The sequence below is a fragment of the Canis lupus genome, chromosome 5, assembly GCF_003254725.2.
Source record: "Canis lupus dingo isolate Sandy chromosome 5, ASM325472v2, whole genome shotgun sequence".
Classification (NCBI taxonomy): domain Eukaryota; kingdom Metazoa; phylum Chordata; class Mammalia; order Carnivora; family Canidae; genus Canis; species Canis lupus.
In genome coordinates, this window is record NC_064247.1 from 41,155,322 (window position 1) to 41,172,395 (window position 17,074).

The 17,074-nt window shown below is 56.3% G+C and overlaps 2 protein-coding genes across 7 annotated transcripts in view; one reads left to right on the forward strand and one right to left on the reverse strand.

Moving 5' to 3' along the window:
* The window catches only part of SLC5A10 (solute carrier family 5 member 10), a 71,822-nt gene that overhangs the window by 377 nt on the left and 54,371 nt on the right, over positions 1–17,074 (reverse strand). For 2 of the 3 annotated variants that reach the window (XM_049110263.1, XM_025428188.3), the window contains exons 10-14: positions 6,342–6,449; positions 4,275–4,425; positions 807–975; positions 414–629; positions 115–172 (exon numbers count right to left, since the gene is read on the reverse strand). In XM_049110263.1, coding sequence (XP_048966220.1) covers positions 115–172; positions 414–629; positions 807–975; positions 4,275–4,425; positions 6,342–6,449 — 702 coding nt within the window. The remainder of the gene's footprint in view (positions 1–114; positions 173–413; positions 630–806; positions 976–4,274; positions 4,426–6,341; positions 6,450–17,074) is intronic. The other variant, XM_035716891.2, reaches the window with a different exon arrangement.
* Positions 15,266–17,074, forward strand: part of FAM83G (family with sequence similarity 83 member G) — a 30,376-nt gene continuing 28,567 nt past the window's right edge. For 3 of the 4 annotated variants that reach the window (XM_049110259.1, XM_049110260.1, XM_049110261.1), the window contains exon 1: positions 15,395–16,478. In XM_049110259.1, coding sequence (XP_048966216.1) covers positions 15,957–16,478 — 522 coding nt within the window. In that variant the 5' untranslated portion in view covers positions 15,395–15,956. Of the gene's footprint in view, positions 15,342–15,394; positions 16,479–17,074 lie in introns of those variants that run through there. The other variant, XM_025428183.3, reaches the window with a different exon arrangement.

Below are 17,074 nucleotides of genomic sequence, written 5' to 3' on the forward strand. Positions count from 1 at the left end.
CAAGAGGGGGGAAGAGGGGAGAGGCAGATGAGGGCCAGAGGGCCGCCCTCCTGTTTCCACTCCCGCACTCCCCCAGGTGGGAGTGAGCATCAGGGCCTCGGGTCAGCTGCATACCTGCTTTCGCTCCCACCAGCACATCCTGAGCCAAGGTCCACCAGGTGAGGTTCTCAATCTGCAGAGGATGATCGGGAGGGGGGTGAGGCAGGATAGGGTGGGCCCAGGTGGGGCTGGGGGTCAGGGATGGGAAGTGAGCAGCAGAGGTCAAGAAGGGACGGAGGTCAAGAGCTAGAAAGTTCTCAAGTCACAGAGGGTCAGGGAGAGAATGGGACCTGAGTCCAAGTGTGTTAAAGGTCAGGGATCAGAGTCAGGGATAGGACACGCGGGGTCAGGGTCAGGGCCCAGGGCAGGCTCACCTGGATTCCCTGTGGGGGGGGTGTCATCAGGCTCCCGGCCACCACCACAGCTCCACTGAGCACAAAGAGGGCAACAGCGAAGTGCAGGTAGTGGATACTGCCCAGGATGGCTGGCCGCGTGTCCGGGTCACCGCACGGTGGGGCAGGGTGCAGGAATTCCAGGACCAGCCTGGTGGCGCCCAGTGCCAGCCCCACCATGAGGCCCCAGAAGGCCCCCTGGGGAAGAGGAGGCAGGGCCAGTGGGTCGTGAGGGGGAGGCCAAGTCCCCCCCAATCCCAACCAGCACATAGGCAGCAGGGGAAGGCATGGGCCAGACGCAGCTCATCTGCAGGAAGAGGACCCCGTCCGGCCCCCATGTCTTGGCTGCCCCAGCTCTCCCCGTCACCCACCCACCTGCTCGTTGGCACGCCGCCAGAAGATTCCCAGAACGAAGACTGCGGTCACGGGGGGTGCCAGGGAGCTGGTGACTGACTGCATGTAGATGAAGAGTTGCCCACTGTTGGAGCCCTGCAGGACGGGGATCCAGGCCACGCTCACACCGATGAGCACCACGATGACCAGCCTGCGGGAGGCAGGGGGTGTGCTCGTCCCCTGGGACCCTTCCTCACTTCTCTACCATCTCCTGCAGACTTCAAGCCGCCTCCCTGGCTTCTGGGGATGTGGCCAGCCTGGCCCTGCCCCAAACCCTTCTGTGGCTTCCTGCCACCTGCAGGTACAGCCCCCGACTCAGCCTGGGTGCTCCTTCGTATCCCTGGGGAGACCCCCAGGCCCCCCACCCCAGGCTCTCCCCTTGATCCTCAAGTACTCGTCCCACCTGTTTACTTCCTTACTGTCTGTCTCCCTGTCTGGGCTGGACACCCGAGGAGAGCAGGAGCCTCACGTCTTCAGCCCACCACTGCGGTCCCCAACACAGAGTAGGTGCTCAATAAATACTTGGTGGCTTTGTGAATGGCCCACTGCCCTTAGTCCAGCCAGACTGACCCCTTGGTGTTTCTCTCACACTGGTGGGGCTTGGCAGGAGCTGTGGCCTCTGGCTGGCACACTCCTCACACCTGTAGCCCCCAGGCTGCTGACCTGCACCCTCACGGGGTGGCCTCTGTCCTCAGAATGCAGGGTTTGGGGTTGGGCAGTCTGGGTTTGGGTTGGGACGTGGCCTCCTCAGCTCTGAAGCCTGAGATGTCTGACCAGAACGAGCCCCTGTGCCTGCCTACCCCGTGTGGACTCCTTTTGGCTCCTGCCTGCCTTCCCCCTCGGTGTGCATCCTCCACCACAGGGACATGCTTCACGTAGTGAGCAAGAGCCCCTCGGGACCCCTCCTGAGTGCAGAGCACTGTGCTGAACCCAGACTCAGTGATGAGTCCCTTCCCAGCTCTGAGAGCGGAGTAAAGAAAGCAGATGAGCCTGTTATCCTGTGCAAAGGGCTGCGCTCAGGGGCCCCAGAGGAGGCATTAATCCAGGAGGGCGTCTAGGCAGAGGAGGGCCTTGAAGAGTGTGGGGCCCAGCTAAGGAGACAGAGGAGGGGCAAGGTGTCCCATCTGCTCCTTCTTAGCTCAGTGCCCCTCTCCCCTGTGTCAATTGGACACCCTTCTCCACCAAAGTGGGTGGCAGGGGAGGCCTGAGACCCTGGACAGGCCAGCATGTGTGCAGCTGGGGCAGGCCCTTCCTGTCTGCCCGCCTGCCCGCCTCCCTTTCTTCCCTTCCAGGCCCAAGGGAGAGGGTGGAGGGAGGAGGTGCCACCTTGATTAAGGCTAATTAACCCTTAGCCTGGCAGGCGGGCGGGCGGGCGCTGCCCTCTTCAAAGGCATAGGCGGGCTCCATTAACACCCGCACCCTGCCCTCCCCACACAGCCTTCTGCGTCCAACACTGGACTCAGCATCTCTGCACAGGGCCTGGCCTCTCCTGAGCAGCCCAGACTTTGGCCCTGGCCTCCCGCCGGTCTCCAGGGCTTTCCCTTCCGGGGGTACCACAAACCCACAGGCTGTTCCTTCTGTCTAGAAAATCCTCTCCAACTCCTCCCATTGCCAACCCCCCCACCCCCACCCCGCCAAGGCTCAGCTCAAGGCCCTCCTCCTCCAGGAAGCCTTCCAGCCCCACCATCCCTCCCCGTGCACACATGCTGCCTTCAGGAAGACTGACTGTCATCCTTGGGCTGCAGCTGTAGCTGCAGGGGACCCCCTGCAGGGCTCAAGGTAGGGGCTTGGAGATCTCTCTGGGTCCCCTATATTGTTCCGCTCGATGCAGGATGCCGCGGAGGCATCGGGCACTGTTTGTGGACTGAATAGTAGACAGAAGGTAGGATGTAGACAGAAGAGGGTAGCAGGGGAGGGAAATGAAGGAGCAGAAGGACCAGGCAGAGGGGCCTGGTGCTAGCAAAGCCCAGGGCCCCAGACGTGGGACTGTCACTTCCCCCAGACCTGCGATGGCTCCTCTGGCCCCACCCTCACCTGACCGAGGCTGTCAGGGTCGCTGGCATGCCCCTGCCTGTCGCTGCCCCAGGACGGCCTCCTCCCCAAGGCTTCTGGACATGCTCTCTCTGTAAGTCCCATATCCCCTTGGATCAGGGCTCCAGAGACCCAGGACCCCATACATTCCAGGAAATGCAGTGGAGGCTGGAGGTGTTGTAGGGGGTGGGGGTGGGGGTGGTCCTGGCCCAACACCTAGTGTAGGATCCTTTCCACTTCACCAAACTGGCAGCGGAGAAAACTGGGACCCAAAGAGGGTGAGCAACCCGCCCGCGTCACACAGCCGGGTGCCCACAAGCGGGCTGCGGGGCCCGGGTTGGGTGGGGCTGGACTTGGCAGGAGAGGTGAGAAGAGGGTCAGGGTGCCGTAGCCGGGGCGAGCTGATGCAGAGGCCAGGGAAGGAAGGGCTTCAGAGGAGTCTGTCCGACAAGGGCAGGGGCTTCCAGGGCCACACAGCCACCAGGGGTGGGGGGGGGACCACGTGGCGGGGAGAGGAGGTCAAGGGGCCAGGACCTGCTGACACAGAAGCATCCTGCCAGGCAGGAGGGAGAGGCTCGTTGTTTTGGAGGAGGCTGTGAGCCTGCAGATGAGCTCACACTCGCCTGCTGAGTGGCGTGTCCCAACAGGGCCCTTCTGACAGGAGCTCAGCTGTTTTGCATCACGGAGACAACTGCCTGGAGCTCCTGGGGGGGGACCCCGCCCTGAGGATGGGTGCCAGGGGCCGGGAGCCTGAGGGGAGCTGGGGGTCAAGCCAGGCCCCGGAGGCTGGGCCCCTCGGCCAGCGGAGTGGGGGGCCGCATGGCTCGGAGGGACACAGGCCCATGCGCCCCCAAAGACTCCCTCCCTGGTACTCTCCGAGTCCAGGGATGGAGGGCTGGGCCACACACAACCCTGCCCATCCTGGAGTGGGGGGAGGGGCATCGAGGAGGAGTCCGCACTGTGGGAGGAGTCTGACCATGATCCCCTGTGGGAGGCTGAGAGGGGACAGAGGCTCATTCCTTGGTCGGGGTTATCAAGGAGGGCTACACGGAGGAGGGGACAGTTGGGCAGAGTCGACAGAGATCAAGGGGTGACTCATTAACAATGCTGCGAGGAAATGGCAGCAGCTCCGTGGCCTGAGCGGGACCCCCCGGAGAGCTGGCTTGGGGCCCTCCTTGGGGCAGCCCGAAAGCATCAGGAGGGGAAGACAGAGGTCTCTGGGACGGTTGCGGAAGGGGCCCTGGACCGGCAGGGAGTCCTTCAGAGACGCAGCTCAGAGTAAGGTGAGGGCCGTGACCTGAGGGGTGGCCCGAGCCACGTGGGACGGGGGCGGCCCTTCCTCCAGCCCGCAAACTCCTTCTTACCCCTCGAAGCCCCTCTGGTGGGACCTCAGGGGCCTCCGCCCGCCCCCCACCTCACCGGCCCACCAGCAGCAGCTCCCGCTCGCCGGCGCGGGGCCTCAGCCGCCTCCAGATGTCCATGGTGAAGAGCGTGCTGCTGCTGTTGAAGATGGAGGTCAGCGACGACATGAGCGCGGCCATCATCACTGCGATCATCAGCCCCCGCAGACCTGGGGTCGGGGACAGGCCGCTGTGACCCTGCTCGGGAGCCCCCCGCCCCAGGCCCCGCGGCGGGCATCGGCCACCACAAGTCCCTGGGAGCAGAGCCCCGGGAGGAAGGAGGCTGGAGGTGCTCCCCCAAGAGCGGCTGGAGGCCGAGGGCAAACGCAGGGGTGGGGGTGGGGGGCTTCGGGATTTGCCGCGGGAGCCCGCGGTCTGCTGGCCCCGCCTCACCCTGTCCGCACCACCGTGACGGCTTCTGCTGTCCTGGGTGCAGTTATGAGCCTCGCAGGTGACAAAGCACTTTCACACCCGGGACTTGATTTGACGGAAGCATTATTAACCCGTTTGACAGATGAGGAAGTGGAGGCTCCTAGCGGGAGGAGAGGTGCCCAGGGACTCACAGAGGCCAGAGGCAAAACTCGGGTGGGGTGGGGTGGGGTGGGGTGGGAAGGCCCGGGGCGACCCTCTGCTCGGAAGTCATGGCCCGGCAAGGCACGGTGGCCCCGTGTCGGGGGGTCTCCTGCAACTTCCTGCATGCGGCAGGCCCCAGCAGGCACAGGGGTCCCCTTTCTTGTTGGCTCTGTGGAAAAGGAGATGCCGTTCTCCCAGGGAGACAGAGAGAGTCTCTCCTCCGGCCCCTGCCCTGGGATAAACCCGACGAGGGTCCCCCACCCTCCCGAGTGCTCGGCCTCCTTGGTGCTATTTTTTGCCTGGCCTTGGTTCTGTGTCCGACCTGCCGTGTGACTACCAGGCATCCCATGGCCCTCTCTGTTTACTTATCATGCTGACTGGGCTGGGCCCCAAAGAAAAGTGAGTTAGATCATGGTTTTCCCCAAAGCCTTTCTCCATCCTGTTTCTCTTGCTCAGGGAAGTGGATTAACTTGGAGCTTATTCTCCACCCATTTTCAGACAAGGAGCTCAAGGTCTAGAGAGAGGTTACAGCCCAACAGTGGCTGGGTGTCAGCATTCGGGGGCCTAGTGAGTGTCCCCTCACCCCGTCCCCCAGAACAGAAGAGGAAGGAAGGTTCCCAGAGGTGGGAACCCACAGGGAGGCCAAGTCTTGCGCTCAGCCGTGTCCCAGCATTATTATACTTAATCCCAGCAACAACACGCCAAGGGGTGGGTAGGCGTCATTATCTCGAATTTACAAATGAGGACACTGCAGCTCCAAGCAGGGAAGTGACCCACCCCAAATATCTCAGTCAGCGAGTGGCAGAGCTGAGATTTGATCCCAGGTCTGTGAACTCACATCCCCTGGGCCTCTGCACCCCAGGACAGAGGGAAAGCTGGCAGGACCTGGAAGCTTCTAGAAGGGAGGCCACAGAGGGGGTGGGAGACACTCAGGGTCTGAGAATCTGGAGGTGAAATCGGGCTGCAGAGGATCTCAGAAGGGCTCTCTTCTCTTCTTGCTTTGATGGGACAAGAAATGTGAGAAAAGCTAAAACCTGCCCCTCTAGTGCTACCAGTTGTGGGAAGGCAGGAGGTGTGGGCTTCGGGGGGCTTGAGATCCTGATCCCGGCAGTGGGCTTGGGGCCAGACAGACTGGGGTTTGTGTCTCAGCCACTCTGCAGCCCTGGCGAAGGCACTTTCGCCACATGACCTTGGGCAGGTCTCTTCAATCTCTCTGGGTCTCAGTTTCCCCATGTTTAAAATGGGGATGATAATAGCAGTTCTAAGGGTTCTTGGAAGAAGATGGAAGTTTATTATATGTAAAGTCCTTGGAATCGTGCCTGGTCCTTAAGGGGTGACATGTGAGTGTTTTCTAGCATTATTATGTTCCTCTCTTCCCCTACGAGTGGAACGTCCCACTTGGGTGTCACGCTGGATCCAGAGTGGCCTCCACAGCCCCCAGTGCCCCTCACCCTCACTGGTCCCACCCGAGGCCCCACTGCACAGCCTGCCCGCACCCCACCCAGAGTCTCACCTATGGGCATCAGTTCCATGACCAGCTTGGGGTAGGCGATGTTGGAGCAGCCAATCTCAGCCCCACAGGCCCGTAGGCACTCAGACGGCACCACACAGCCCACATCATCTGCGTGAGAGGGATGCCCAGTATGTCCCAGCTGCCCCACCCCACCCTTCCGGCAGGTGTGAACACCTGGGGTCGGCAGAACCCCGACCCGGCCCAGCTCTGTCACCGCCTCTTACCAGGATCTACTTGGTCCTTGGTCTATTTCCCAGCCTGGGTCACAAGGAGGGGGCTGGCCTCTGAGAACTTTCTGGGCCCTAAAGCCTTGACTCTTCCTGCCCGTTGTCTTCCATTATAATGCCTTTTTGTGGTCCCAGGCCAGGCCAGGAGGGTCACTTGCAGTGTGGCACTGCCCATGCATGAGCAGTCGCTGTTAGAAGCCACCTGGGCACTGGTCTCCCTCACCCTCCTCCTGCCCCTAGCCCTTCCCAGAGGGGCAAATGCAGGCTAGTGGGGGCACCTTCCCCCATCCCTGGGTCAGAGCTTTAGGCCAGGCCTGTTTCCCTGACCTCCCACCTGGAGTCTCCAGCAGCTTCTGGAAGATGCTGGACCAATTGTACTGCCCAATAGTTCCACTGTCAACAAGTCCTTCCAGTCATGGAGATGCCAACTCCTCCTGGCTTGTCCCCTTCTTTGCCCCCGCCCCTCACCTTGCTCCAGCCACAGGAGGCCTCCCTGTCACCTGGGCCTTCCCCAGCAGCCCCTCTGCCCAGGCCTTCCCAGGAGGACTGGCTCAGCACTGACTCTGGGCCTGATCCTCATCTCTTTACTCAGGACCCCTGGGGCCTGCTAGTTTGTTTCTTGCTCTTCCCAGTGAGTGGTGGGTGCTGAGCCGGTAAGAAGGGGGCCAGTCCCAATGGGGCCACCTCCCCAGCCGCAGGAGCAGCGCACATGCTCACCTATTGAGTGAATGCAGATTAACAAGCGTCCTGGACTGAACCCTACATTGGGCCTCCCTAGCAAGCTGCCCCAGCCGACCCCTGTTGGGGGGCAGGAAGCTCGGGCCTCACTCCCAGAGCTGGTGCGGCTCCTGTGGGACCCTGCTCCTCGGCGGCAGCAAGGTTCCCCAGCACAGTGTGGGGAACGGCAGTCAACCCCATATGCGGGTGCTCCTCCACAAAATTCTCTCTGAATGCCTTGCGGCCCCTGTCCCTTGGGATTTTCAGCAGGGGCCCATAGATTGTAGAAGGATCAAGAAGACTGTGACGGTGAGGGAAGTTCAGAAACAGAAGCTGCCCCACCAGCACTCCGGGGGCACTGGAGGCGTTTGGGGGCTTACATTTCCATATGGCAGTGGGAATCAGCTGCCCACGGGGCTCCCCTCGCAGATCAGGCACTTCTGAGTTAAGTACTGTCCCCTCCAAATGCCCCTTCTGAGAAGTCCCTCCACAGATGCCCAACCCAGTGCAGTTGTTCTCAGATTCCCTTCCTCTAGGCTAGCAGGGCTGGGGCAGCTTCACTCCAGCTCAATGTCCTGGCATCCGTGTCTCTAGCGCAGCCCCTGTCTTGAGCTCCAGGCACCCAGGACATCGGCTGCCTGTTGTCCCCTGGCACCTCCCACTCAGGGTGTCCAATGACACTTGTCGGTGTCCCCCACCTTGGCCTGGTAATAGCTCCCTGTCCTTTCTCCCCCACAACCCCCAGCCCCATGGCTCCTCTACCGACAGCCCTGCCTGCTTCGCTTGGCTCCCTGCCCTGCTCCCGGGCACCAGCTCCTCCCCGCCTCCCTTCCATCCTCCCATCCTTGCAAAATTACACCTCCTCAGCTCACATCCCTTACTTCTCAGGAGCCCCCCTCCCCCTGCACTCCTGGAGCCCATGCCTTCCTAGGAAAAAATCCTTTCTGTGGCCTTTCAGGTCCTTGACAACTGGTCTCAGGTCCTCCCATCCAGCACGCGTCCATCAGCCACCCCGACCTGCTTGTGTTTTGTCGGATACACCCAGCACTTTGCCGCCTCTAGGCCTTTACAGACCAGGTCCCCTCCTCCCAGGACTCCGTCCACCCTTATTTACCTCCTGCTTCCTGGCCCATCACAAAGGGCTTGTCCTCTGAGGCTTTCTCAGGCTCCCCCTGCACTGTCCCCCGCCCCCCCCCCCCCCCCCCCCCAAGCAGGCAAAGCAGCTTCCTCTCAAAGGCTCCTATGGCCAAGGATTGAATCACAGTTGTTTGTATGCATATTTTACCTCCTCTACCAGACTGGGAGCTCCCCAAGGGCTGACACTGGGTTTGAATCATCTCCAGGTCCCAGGTATCACTCAGTTCAGGGCTGGGCCCAGAAGAGAGATCTTGTGAACATTTGTGAATGAATGAGTGAGTAATGGTGTGAATGGTTGGGAGGAAGGAGGCAAGACACAGGAGTGGAGGAGGAGAAGGAGGAGATAGGATGCGAGAAAGAGCCATGAAGAAGTTCAGGCACTGCTTGATCCAGCTGCCCTGTTCTACCACCCATAGCCCAGTAGGTGTGCAGATGAGAACTCGAGACCACAAAATGGTGGAACTTGTCTGGGACCCACAGTTGGACCCAGGACATAGCCCCAGCCCCATGGCAGGACTTGAGGGGGGCACTGAGGGTCCAGCATACAGAGGGCAGGTGATGGGCACCCTGACAGGTTCTGGGCCTGGACCAGCTGGCTCTGGGGCTGGGACCCAGCCCTCCTGGGAGAGACAGGTGAGGAGTCACAGCCACATAATGGCTCAGAAAGCCCGAGTCAGGAGATTCTGGCCGAGTTTATTCAGCCCATTCCAAACTCTGGTCATGGGCCTCCGCCTCTGGCACCACTGGCTCGCTGGTGCGAGTTTGTGCTGAACAGTGAAAGAACCACCTCTTCTTTATGACAGCGGCAGCAGCTTCTGAGTTTGTCAAGGAACCAGCTTCTGTGGGCCTGAGAGCTTCCCAACTGGGCTCTACTTTTGCCTTGGCACCTCCATCCAGCCAGGGGCCACACCAGAAGCCTGGGAGCTGCCCCTCACTTTATCCCCCGCATCCTCCCTCCCTGTGGCCAATACCAAGTCCAGCAGCTGGGCCTTGGTGACCGGGTGAACTGCACCACCTCCTTACTGCAGTGCCTTGCCCCCACTAGTCCATCCCTCATGCAAGCTGCAGAGGGAACTTCTAAAACCACCAGTCTGCACATGATCCTTCCTGCTCACACACTTCTGTGGTTCTCCATCTCCTGCAGGAGGGAGCACAAGCCTCTATTGTGCCATTCATGGCTTTCTACCCACTTAGCCACTTTTAGCCACACCTCTGAGCCTCTGTGTTTGCTATTCCCTCTCTCTGGAATACCCTTCCCTCCTTCACAAATTCAGGGAATTCATATGCATTCATACTGTCAGCTTGTGGATATCTGTGCAGGCTTTGGGCAATGTCCTCATGGCACCAATAACTCTGTGACCTGTGACAGCCTCTGCCAGTGTTTGCTGATGGACTGAATTACCCTTTTTCTTTAAAAAATGTATTCATGAGAGACACAGAGAAAGAGGCAGAGACATAGGCAGAGGGAGAAGCAGGCTTCCTATGGGGAGTCTGATGTGGGACTCATCCCAGGACCCTGGGATCATGATCTGATCTGAAGGCAGACACTCAACCACTGAGCCACCCAGGCGTCCCATGAATTACCTTTTCTCATGGAGGCCAATGCACATAACACCATGAGGGCTAATCAAGTTCCTCCCTACTCCCTAACCAGGCATGGCCCATCCCTGGGAGTCAGTCCAGATGTGGATGTTGCAGTAAGGAGGAGGAGGTTTAAGTCCAACTATCCCAATGCCCTACTGTGTGATCCTGGGTGATTAGTTAAGGTCTCTGAGGCTGTTTCTTCCCCCTCTAAAGTCCTTCAAAGGATATCCAGAGGCCAAAACTCAACTGCAACCTCAATGTCATACCTGATGCAAAAATTCATTCAAAATATATCACAGATTTAAATGTAAGATGTAAAAACTATCACACTTTTGGGGGGAAAATCTACTGTTGTTTTTTTTTTAATTTTTATTTATTTATGATAGTCACAGAGAGAGAGAGAGAGAGAGAGAGAGAGGCAGAGACATAGGCAGAGGGAGAAGCAGGCTCCATGCACCTGGGAGCCTGACGTGGGATTCGATCCCAGGTCTCCAGGATCGCGCCCTGGGCCAAAGGCAGGCGCTAAACCGCTGTGCCACCCAGGGATCCCTGGGGGGAAAATCTAAAAAGTAGGAGAAAATCTTCAGGACCTAGGGCTAGGGAAAGAGTTCTTAGACTTAACATCAAAAGCAGTGTCCATAAAAGAAAAAAATGGATAAAGTAGATCTCATCAAAATTAAAAGTTTAGTGTAGGACACCTGTGAAAAGAATGAAAAGAAAAGCTACAGAACAAAATCAGTCAAGTTGTAGGATACACAGCCAATACACAAAGATTGGTTATGTTTCTACACACTAACAATGAACCATCAGAAAGAGTAATTAAGAATATAATCCCGTTCGTGATGGCATCAAAAATAATAAAATACCTATAAATAAATTTAACCAAAGAGGGGAAAGACCTATACAATGAAAATTATAAGACACTGATGAAAGAAATTGCAGACGACACAAATAAATGGAAAGATATACCATGTTCATGGATTCAAAGAATTCATGTTATTAAAATGTCCATACCACTGAAAGCCATCTGCAGATTCAATGCAGTCCCTATCAAAATTCCAATAGCCTTTTTCACACAAATAGAAAAAACAATCCTAAAAATTTGTATAGAACCACAAAAGACACCCCAAACAGCCAAAGCAATCTTAAGAAAGAAGAGAAAAACTGAAGACAACATGTCCCTAATTTCAAACTATATTACAAAGCTATAGTAATCAAAACAATACAGTATTAGCACAAAAACAGACATAGAAATCAATTCAACACAATAGAGACCACACAAATAAACCCACACATGTATAGTCAATTAACTAATGACAAGAGTCAATAATATACAATGGGGAAAGGACAGTCTCTTCAATAAATGATGTTGGGAAAACAGGACAGCTGCAGGCAAAACAATGAAACTGGGCCACTATCTCAAACCATACATAAACACCAACTCAAAATGGATTAAGGATTTCAATGTAAAACTCCTAGAAGAAAACATGAAGGGTAAGCTCCTTGACATTATCATGGTGATGAATTTTTTTTTATTTGACACCAAAAGGAAAAGAAAAAAAAAAACCCACAAATGAGATTACAACAGATTAAAAAGCTTCCACAGAGCAAAGGAAACCATCAGCAAAAGCAAAAGGTAACTTATGGATTGGGAAGAAATATTTGCAACTGTATATCTGATAAGGGGTTAATAGCCAAAATATATAAAGAGCTCATACAACTCAATAGCAACCCCCCCCAAATAAAATCCAATTAAAAAGTGGGCAGAAGATCTGAATATACATTTCTCTGAAGGAGACATAAAAATGACCAACGTGTACATGAAAAGGTGCTCAACATTACTAGTCACTGGGGCTATGCAAACCAAAACCACAATGAAATAGCACCTCACACCTGTTAGAATGGCTATCATAAAAAAGACAAGAGATCACATGTGTTGGCAAGGATGTAGAGAAAAGAGAACCCTTTTGTATGTGTGGGTGTGATACTGATAGGAACATATATCAGTGCAGCTACTATGAAAAACAGTATGGAGGTTTCTCAAAGTAAAAATAGAATTACCATATGACCCAGCAATGCTACATCTGGGTATATACCTTAAGGAAATGAAATCACTAACTTGAAGAGATATCTGTACTCCGTGTTCATTGAAGCATTAGTCACAATAGCCAAGATGTGGAAACAACCTAAAGGGTCCATCAGCAGATGGATAGATAAAGATATGGCATACACACACACACACACACACACACACACAGAAATATTATTCAGCCCTGAGAAAGAAGAGAATCCTACCATTTGTGACAATATTGCTGGTCCTTGAGGGCATTATGCTAAGAGAGCTAAGTCAGACAAAGAAAGACAAATATTGTTTGATCTCATAAGTGGAATCCAAAAAACCCCCCAAACTTATAGAAAAAGAGAATAGAAGGATGAGACTGTGGGGTAGGGGGAAAGGGGCAATATTAGTCAAAAGGTACAAACTTCCAATTATAAGATGAATAAATTCTGGAGATTCAATATACAGCATAGTGATTATAGTTAATAATAGTGTTCTACACTTTAAAAACAAAAAGAAAAAGTTACAGACCAGCAGAAAATATGTGCAGATCATAGACCTAACAAAGACCTTGTTTTTAGAATATATAAAGAGCAGGAATGCCCTGGGTGGTTCAGTTGGTTAGGCATCTGACTCTTGGTTTTGGTTCAAGCCATGGTTTTGGGGTCATGGGATAGAGCCCCATGTTGGGCTCTGTGCTGGGTGTGAAGCCTGCCTGAGATTATCTCTCTCCCTCTGCTCCTCCCCCTCATCCTGCTCACACTCTCACTCACTCTCTATCTCTCTTAAAAGAAAAAGAATATATAAAGAGCTCTCAACACTTAACAGTAAACACCAAACAATGCACTTTGAAAATGGGCAAAACACATGAACAGGCATTTCACTGAAGAGGACAGACAGCTGGCAAATAAGCACATGAGAATATGTTCTATATCATTAGTCATCAAGAAGATGAAAATTAACAGCATAGTAAGATACTATTATCACATCCTTATCAACTAAAATAAAAAAATAAACTAAAATAAAAAAAAACTGTGACAACATAAAATGTTGGCAAGGATGTGGAGAAATTGGATCACTCGTATGTTACAGGTATGTAAAATATACATGATACAATATATATACAAATGAATATGTATATGAATGTTCATAGCAGCTTAATTCATAATAGCCCCCAAACTGGAAACAACCCATTGTCCTTGAACAGGAGAAATGGTTGAACAAACTCTGATCCATCCATGCCATGAATATTAGCCAGCAACAGAAATGAACAAGCTACAAGATACACACAACAGCCTGGATGACTTGCCAGAAAAAGCTAATCCCCAAAGGTTATATACTGTATCTTCCATTTATGTAACGGTGTTGAAATAAAAAAAAATTGTAGAGATAGAGAACAGATATAGTGGTTGCCAGGGGTTAGGGATGGAGATGTGGGAATGGCCGTAGAGAGGGAGGTCTCAGTGATGGTGGAATAGTTCTGCATCCCAGTTGCAGTGGTGGCCACACAAATCTACATGTGCGGTAAGGTTGCATCCACACACACACAATGAATGCAGGTAAGCTGGTGAAATCTGAAAAAGTCCTAGATCACACTGACATCAATTTTCTGGCTATAGTATTATTGGACTACAGTTCTACAAGATGATACTGCTGGGAGAAACTGGGTAAAGGCTGCCTGTTGCCTCTGTTGGTGTTTTGCTGTTGTTGTTGTTGTTGTTGTTGTTGTTAACAACTTCCTGTGCATCTGTAAACATGGGCAGGGAACTGTAAGGTTGAATGAAAGGCTGTATGCCTCTCAGCCGGGAAAGCCAAGATTCCCATCATGATCCCCTGGACCTCTGTGCAGTCATAAGAGCAAAAGGAGAAGCTGAGGTCCAGAGACGCTTGGGCAGGGGCCTGACTTCTGGGGTCACTATGTCCAGACATAGTGTGCTGGGGCTGCAGTGGGGGGCCGCAGGGCAGGGAGTATTGGATGTGAGGCTTGAGGGGATCCCTGGGTGGTGCAGTGGTTTAGCGCCTGCCTTTGGCCCAGGGTGCGATCCTGGAGACCTGGGATCAAGTCCCATGTTGGACTCCCGGTGCATGGAGCCTGCTTCTCCCTCTGCCTGTGTCTCTGCCTCTCTCTCTCTCTCTCTCTGTATGACTATCATAAATAAATAAAAATTAAAAAAAAAAAGGAAAAAGAAAAAAAGAAAAAAAAAAAGGACTTGAGGGGTCAGTGATGGAGATCACAGACGCTGCTCAGGGCCGGTGGATAGATAGTGGTGCATTCTGGGCCCAGTTCTAGAGATGTCACCAGCCAACCTTCAGCAACACAGAGCAGTGTCCTCAGGGCTCCAACTGCCACCCAAGCTGCAGCGGCCCTGTCCAGATCCAGGGCAAATGGTGGGGGAAGAGGGGGAGGGCTGGGCCAAGTACCTGGCCAGCTAGCTGTGGCACACAATGGGGTAGGGGCTGTTTATCGGGTCAGGTTTAATGCGCTTTGTTGTCCCTGCCCTAGCAACCTGCTTTTACATTTAGTTGGCACTCCCGGACCTCCCAACCAGGTGGGGCCTGACGCCAGCCTGACTCCAGTGCTCTCTGAAGGCTCTTTTCATCCCAGGGTCCAGGTGGGCACTGCTCATCACACCGGACCAGTCCTGGGGGGGTACCCCTCCCAGCAGGGAGAAACGCTAGGGACTAAGGGCTGGGTATCCATCTGCTCTCTGCACACCAGGCTCTGTACAAGGCTCCTTCCGGAGTTTGGTTGCGCCGTTGGTGCCCTACTCTTGCCTTGGGGCCTCCCAGTCTAGTACCCTAACTCTCCTCCCACAACCGCACAGCTGGCTGTCTGCGCAGACTTGCCGTCCCACCTGGGAAGCTGGACACGGGGAGGGCGGGACCTCGGTTACCAACAGGCCCCAGGGGCAGTGCAAAGGTTGTTGACGCTGTGTTCCCAGGAAGAACGCTGTCCCTCTCCAGGCTGCGGAGTTCCAGGAGCTCTCGGTCTCGGCCCCTGAGCTTCCCGGAATCCGGCCGCCCGGGGTGGGAGGCAGCGGGGGGTAAACGGGGCGCACGACCGCCCCGGCCGCCGGGGTCCCTCGGGTCGGGGGGGGGGGGGGGCGGGGGGCGGTGAATCAGCTTCCGGCCCCGCCCCCGGGGCGGCACGTGACCGCAGGTGGCGGCGGCGGCGGCGGCGGGTGGGCGGGGCGCATTAGTCACCGGGCCGCCGCCGGTGCGCCCCGCTCCGCCCGCGCGCGCCCCTCCTTGCCGGCTCTGCCCCGCGCCCGCCCGGTAAGCGAGTCCCGGCCCGCGGCCCCGGACCCCGGGCCCCCAGGGCGGCGCCGCCCCGAGCCTCCCTCCTCCCGGCAGGCCCCCCGGGTTGCGGTCGTGGCCCCCGCAGATGTTAAGACCCCGCTCCCTTCCGCGAAGCCGTCGGAATGCGGGGCGCCGCCGAGCCGGGCCAAAGGCCACCCGTGTTGTCCCGGCCTCCCCCTCTTGGAAACTTCTGGGAAGTTCCCCGCCTGCCCTGGTTCCTCCCAGACGTTGCCTGGGACTTTTTAGGCAGCTCCACAGCCCCTCTGGGACGTGGGTCCCTCGGCCCCTACTGATAGAGGCGCACCGCGCCCAGGCGTGGGTCCCGCCCCGCCGTCTCGCCCACTGCCACCCCACCCCCGCCCTGTCGCCCCGTCGCCCCTCCCCGGTCCCGCCTGCACCCTGACCTGACCTCTGCGTTCACTTGGGCTCTCCCGCAGGCTCCCTATGGGCAGAGCTGCCGAGCCGCTGCTGGAGCCCAGCGAGCGCCGCGCCGGAGTCGGGGAGTCGGGAGCCTGACCTTGCGGAGCGCCCTGCCGCCCCCCCACCCGGCCCAGGCACAGGCACAGGCACAGGCGTCGGGGCAGTGGCAACATGGCCTTCTCCCAGGTGCAGTGTCTGGACGACAGCCATGTCAACTGGCGCTCCAGTGAGTCCAAGCCCGAGTTCTTCTACAGCGAGGAGCAGCGGCTGGCCCTGGAGGCCCTGGTGGCCCGCGGCAGGGAGGCTTTCTACGAGGTGCTCAAGCGGGAGAACATTCGGGATTTCCTATCGGAGCTGGAACTCAAGCGCATCCTGGAGACCATTGAGGTGTACGACCCAGGCTCCGAGGACCTGAGGGGCGACGTCCGGTCGCGGGGCCCTGAGGACGATGGCGTTGGTGACAGCGAGGAGGCCAGCAGGGCAGGTGGGGACGCCACCCAGGCCGAGCCGCCGCCCTCTCTGGAGTACTGGCCCCAGAAGTCCGACCGATCCATCCCACAGCTGGACCTGGGCTGGCCCGACACCATTGCCTACCGTGGGGTCACCCGGGCCAGCGTCTACATGCAGCCCCCCATCGATGGGCAGGCTCACATCAAGGAGGTGGTGCGGAAGATGATCAGCCAGGCCCAGAAGGTGAGCCAGCTGCTGGGAGGGGGTCCCCGGACGGAGAGCTGGCCCAGTGGGCCTGAGCGGGCCCCCAGCATCTCTGCCACCGCGGTGTCTGCTCACTCACAGCACCGATTTGGAAACCCCAACACTGTCCTCTGTGGTTCCCTTGGCTGCCTCCCTGGCTGCCTCCCCCCGTTGCTCTCTTGGGGTCCTCAGTTTCTCTGCATGGGGTTAGGGTGCCCAGGTCTTCTGGCAGGTGATGGTGGGCTGCCTCATCTCAAAGGGCCTTTGTACATTATTGGGGGGGGGTGTTCAAGTTCTGATTTCCCCAGACCTGGGAAGCAGGTTCCTCAGAAGAAAGTGCTATGATGGGGTGGGGCAGGGAGGGATCTCGGGCTTTTCTCTCACTGTCCGTTGAGATGGCTCTGATTCACACCTGAGAAGTAGCAAGCTCCCACACACACCGTGAACCTTTGCTGTTGCTCTTTCCCGGGTGGTGGAGATAGTCTGGAGTGGTGCAGGAGTTACAGAGGCAAAAAAGTGGCTTGGGTCCATCTGAGGCTGGCCTGGAGGTCGAGTTCAAAGGTGTCTTTTTCCTGGCTGTGCTGGGCAACTGAGAG